This window comes from Belonocnema kinseyi, chromosome 8 (genome assembly GCF_010883055.1).
Source record: "Belonocnema kinseyi isolate 2016_QV_RU_SX_M_011 chromosome 8, B_treatae_v1, whole genome shotgun sequence".
Lineage (NCBI taxonomy): Eukaryota > Metazoa > Arthropoda > Insecta > Hymenoptera > Cynipidae > Belonocnema > Belonocnema kinseyi.
Window position 1 is genome coordinate 29,573,569 of NC_046664.1, and position 5,538 is coordinate 29,579,106.

Sequence of the window (5,538 nt, forward strand, 5' to 3'; positions counted from 1 at the left end):
TTTTAATGTAAAATCTTTTTTTTTCTTTGAAAGTTAATTTTTTTAGTTGAAAATTAACTATCGACGTTTAGGTTTCATCACTGAAGTTGAAAATTCATCTGTTGTTTCAAATTTGAACTATTTGCGGAAAATTGATAAATTCTGTTAAAAATTGAATGTTTTCTAAAACATTTTTGTATGGTTCTAGGAAAATGTATATCTTCCAGGCGTTGGATTCGGAATTAGACCAATCTGAAGTAGTACTTTAAGAAATAAAACAATTAATTTCTAGAACCATAGAGATTTGTAGCCCAACATTTCAAAATCTTAATTTTTCTTCAATCTTGAAACTTTTAATATAAAGTTTAACAACTGCATTTTGCGTAGGAGAAAGTTGATCACTCTGATATCAATTTGATAATCAGAATGATATGCAACGGATGAAATCCCAGAGTTTACTGTGTAAATACATTAAACTCAATATGGAGATGGGATATAATAATACCTCAGAAGTGGGCATCAAGTCGCTGTAAATTTGATCTTTTTTAGCACTATATGAATTATTTAGTTCTCCAGAGATTGATTCAATAAATTCGGTGACCTAAATAAAAGTATAATTAATTACTTATTTTCATAGGCCTAACTAGTTTTCAAAATAAGAATGTTAGGTTTGTACTTGAGCTGTGACAAGGGAATAATAGTGTCCTTTTAAAGTCATCAAATAATCATGATTGCCTGTTTCAACAACTTGCCCATTTGATAATACAATTATTTTATCAGCCCTTCCTATTGTTGATAATCTGTGAGCGACGATAATAGTCGTCCTTCTTTTATGGATCTGAAGAGAAAACAAATAAATTTTTATTTATTTTCAAAAATAAACACAATAAATTGATAAGTTTTACTTTGTTTAAAGCCGCTTGCACTTTAGCTTCACTGCGACTATCAAGTGCTGAAGTAGCCTCATCTAGCAGCAAAATTCTTGGATTTCTAATCAACGCTCTGGCTATAGCGATTCTTTGTTTTTGGCCACCCGAAATTTGGGTACCTCCTTCACCCACGGGTGTGCTGTATCGCTTTGAAAACGATAAAAACAAATATATTATATTATTGTATTATCATCAAATTGTCTAAAAATCAAGTTAATTCACTGACAATGAGAAAAGAATTACATTCGCTCAATTCATTTTCTGCCAGTTGATAAGAACGAGGCTTTTCCCCTTAAATTGTTCTAATTATATGTTTGACTATATTTGATTTTTTTACTGTAAAAAATTTGATTATTTTGAATACATTTAACTTACGTTTGGTAATTTCATTATGAAATCATGGGCATTGGCTTCTTTTGCGGCAATTACGATTTTCCCCATTGGTGCATTGCTATCCCCAATACAAATGTTCTCTGCAACTGTTGTGTCAAAAAGAAGCGGCTCTTGCCCAACCACTCCTAGCTGACTTCTGAACCACTTGACATTTAGATCCCGAATATCGCATCCGTCTATTAAGATCTAAAATATTACTATTTTTAAGTTAGGCGAAGAAATAAGTATTTTAGTAATATTCGTGTTAAAATTGAGATAATTAAGTATTTATCTTGTTACAATAATTTCAATATTTTCAACTTGTTCTCAGGTGAAGCTAGTTTTTCATCATCAGCTACGAACTAAAAATCAGTCAAGTTGTCTAATGAGATGAGGATGTTATAAATTAATTGAAAAAGATGTTGCGATGATGTTGAAGGTACAAAATTAGTTATCCTTACATAGCGAACGCGCGTTGAAGGTGACAATAGTCGCCTCTGGATTCTTTCTTAGAGCTACCATCTTTATTATTACTTTATTATTATATTTTTGTATATTTTATACTTTTTATTATGTTTTGTTACCTTATTATTATTATTATTATTTTATCACTAAGCCTATTTATATATCCCTTTCGGGGCAAGCGTTATTCACTCGGTCGTAGCTACGTTGTGCTGTCGGAGATCAATGAGTTCATATCAGAAAAGTGAGAAAGAAAAATGTGAGAGGAGTTTTAGATTTCTTATGAAAAACGTCCTGCATTGCCGATAACCTTCCTACCCCCTGTTTATCCACCTGGCTATCTCCCAATTGTCTTTTCTGTCAGTAGTAAATAAACTACCAAGGTACACGTACTTATACATTTTTCTATGCTATAATCGTCTAAGACAATATTGCATACTTTTTTCTCAGCCTTTCCTTCAAACACCATAATTGTTGTTTAATGCAGGTTAATTTTAAAGCCCATGTTCTTTATGCTAGTTTGAAGTCTACTTAACATTGTTTGAAAGCCTTTGATTGACTCTGTCATAACAACCTTATCATCATCAAACTCTAACCTATTCACCTTCACTGTCTCGAGATCATTTTACGAGTTCTATTTCTTCTCCAGTCTTGAACTGAGTTAATTTTTAAGACTAAGTGAGCACATTCAGAACCTTTCATAAGCCTTTTATCTGTTTCTTATGAGCTCGGTTAGTCTTTCATCCGCAACAATGAAAACAACCGTAATATGGCTACCGCCTCTGCACCAGGTGTACAAGTAAATAATTTTATGCCTAAGACAAGTGCTGTAAAACTCTTCTAAAGCGCCGATATTGGGGCCGACGGAGGGTGGGAACTAACTCATTACAGCCCGCTCTGCTTTTGTTTGTTTACGCCTGAGTGCTTGCCTGAATGCCAACCGCAGACCCCACGCATCCTGCGCAGCTCCTGTTACACCTACCTGCGGCGCGGCGTCAGTTCTCGGAAGGGCTATAGAAAGGAGGGCTATTAAGGGTTTTCTGTATTTATAATGAACAGGACCTTTTCTCAACATAATCTAACGAATCCGTTCCCGTCATCATTCGTGTTCGGGTCTCCGAAGTTACGTACCTACTAGTGGGGCGCAGCATGCTATGATAAATAATCTTCTAATTATCACTTCCATTTTAATTCTCAACAATGTGGGGATACAAATTAATGCTCCTTGAGATGCTGTTTTTCTCGGTCATTCATAATCAAATAAAATCCTTGACTACTATGTAATTCACTATCTACTCCTGACTATAGTTCGTGTTCGTACTTTAAATCTCTATTTTATATCACTCTACTGTCGCATCCGTTTTTCTTCGTTTCAGGTTTAAACATGAGATATCCAGCTTCCTCACGTGCATTGTTTCTCGCAATTATCTTTTTTTAAGGATCATTTACCCCTCCAGCATTCCAAACATCCAGTCTCCATTTAGAGTCTGTAACTTTACCGGATGCATCTCTGCCGTAAACTAAAGTTTTAACCCATTCCGAGGCTATTCTATTTTTTGTAATATACACTGTTTAAATTATACGCCCAACGATCATCTTGATGCGAGAAGTATTTCCCGAATAAAAATTATGTTAAAAATAATTAGCCAACTCCTGGCAAGCTGGAGAGTCCAGTTATAAAGTCAGCTCTACCGAACTCCGATCAATGGAAGGAAAGTATAGGGAAAGAACTAGGACTGAAAAAGTCATGGTTGGTTTTAATTACATACTGAGGAGGGACCATCCTGCTGCAGTTTAGCAATATAATAGAAAATAGTTACCAGAAGACAAGATAATATTTTTATGAAACCTTAGATTAGAATTACAAATTAGAAGTCACCCAAAAAACACGACTTTTTGACGAAGCAGTTCAATTTTCAAGAAAAGATCGAAAATTTCAATAAAACGACTGAATCTTCAAACAGGCTGTTAAATATTTATCCCACAAAGATGAATTTTCACCTAAATAATTACAATTGCATACAATGGCGAACCGTAAATGGAGGTAACAAATAAATTTGACTTTTTATAACAAAGGGTACTTTTAACGTAATTTTTACTCAAAGAAAAGCTGAAATTTTGTCTTTGAACGCCTTCTAGTTAAAAAATCAAAATTTTATTATTGATTCGAAAAAAAGCAGAAAAAACATAAGTTAACATTTTTTGTAGGTAAGACTTGTAATAGTTAAAAATTAAATATATGTTGGCGAAAGTTTCACCGAGGTTAGAAGAATAACTCTGATCTCGTCTACTGCGTGACGCTGAAATGAGCAAATTTCGGTAAAATATGTAGAATCAGCAACAGAAGACACGAGAAAAATTTTGTTCGTACTGACATATCTCCTCCGAAATAAATTAAATTATTGTTGACGAATTAGAACGTATTTAATACCATTTATCAAAAAACATAAAAAGCACCTGACAGATTGGAATCCCCACTTCTCTCCAATTTAATGGAGTTAAACGACGATAGATAGCGCTGGTGCCGCAATTCGCGCTATATCTCGAATAAAAATTGAGCGATTATAAGGCGAAAGATTAGCCAGGCCGGGTTAAAAATTGGAAATTATCTTTGATTCATGGAAAGTCTATCTAGCAATCTTAATTTTTGTTGCGGTGAATATTTCACCTGAAATGGATGTAAACTTTATCTTTTGTTGTTTCTGTGAAACATTCAGTTGCTTCTGAGCGAATACTATCTTCTTTGAAGATTTATGACTCATATAATATCAATTCAAATTTTTATTTTGTTTTTCTTCAAGGTTCTTGATGCTCTTTCTATTGTTACGTCCCGAAAATTTTAATTTTGACATAGCGCCTAAACAGACGCAATCTACATTACCTTGAAGAAAACCAAGAGAAAATAATTTTCTCATCCGCATATATAAGAAAGCGCACAATTAACTCATCCGATCGTGTGCTTTATTGTGCAATTAGGAATGCGATGTTACCCATGGACATAGGAGGCAAGGAACTAGGCATGCTATCTTAACATAGTCGAGCGGGGTTGAATCCACGGGAGGGAGGAGAATTCAATGAGTGGGGAGAGCCGCCATCTTACGATGTGTCATTTGATTATGCGCAAGAGCGTTTTTGCTGACAAACTGTGCATGAAAATATAAACATGTCGGCGCTGCCATGTTTGTCGCGGGACATTAAAAGGTGGCGGACCACCCCCCTCATTGCATCACCCCCGCAATGGCATGCCTAGTCCCTTGTTTCCTATGTCCATGGATGTCACCGAAGGGTACAGACTCGGTGGATACTGATAGTTGATAGTTCCTCTCTAATTTTTTTTTAGATTTTTCTTTGCAATTAACGAACATATTTTTTTGGTAGATTTTGATTGATTCTTCCTTGAATTGGAATCCCGGTGGAAATGAAGAATTTAGACACAACGAATCTTTGGAATCCAGGTTTGTGGTGGTTCTTCTTTGAACTATTTTATCTCACCTCTCCCGTGTCTCTTGTAAAACGGAAGGAAATTTAATATCGGGTAATTTCTGAAAGTTGAACATTAAGTAGGTGTAAAATTTATATGTGACTTTTGTTCTTTTAAAAATCTGCCGTTGAGTGTTTGTAGTTTAGAGTGAACCTTTGTTAACCTTGACCCCGAATCCTTGTTCAGGTTTAGTCTCCACGTCTTTCCCCTTTACTCTTGAGTTCACGTTAGTCATCAAATGCTCAATTTAAGTTGAAAATTTGATTTTTGAATTCCTTGTGGCGTATTCATAAGCGCCTGGCTTCCAGCACCAAC

At 34.9% G+C, this 5,538-nt stretch overlaps 1 protein-coding gene across 1 annotated transcript in view; it reads right to left on the reverse strand.

The window, feature by feature from the left end:
* Positions 1-5,538, reverse strand: part of LOC117177914 (ATP-dependent translocase ABCB1-like) — a 55,677-nt gene that overhangs the window by 31,783 nt on the left and 18,356 nt on the right. Inside the window, exons 7-10 of the mRNA XM_033369013.1 lie at positions 1,284-1,487; positions 885-1,055; positions 656-817; positions 485-580 (exon numbers count right to left, since the gene is read on the reverse strand). Of these exons, the coding sequence (XP_033224904.1) occupies positions 485-580; positions 656-817; positions 885-1,055; positions 1,284-1,487 (633 nt within the window). The remainder of the gene's footprint in view (positions 1-484; positions 581-655; positions 818-884; positions 1,056-1,283; positions 1,488-5,538) is intronic.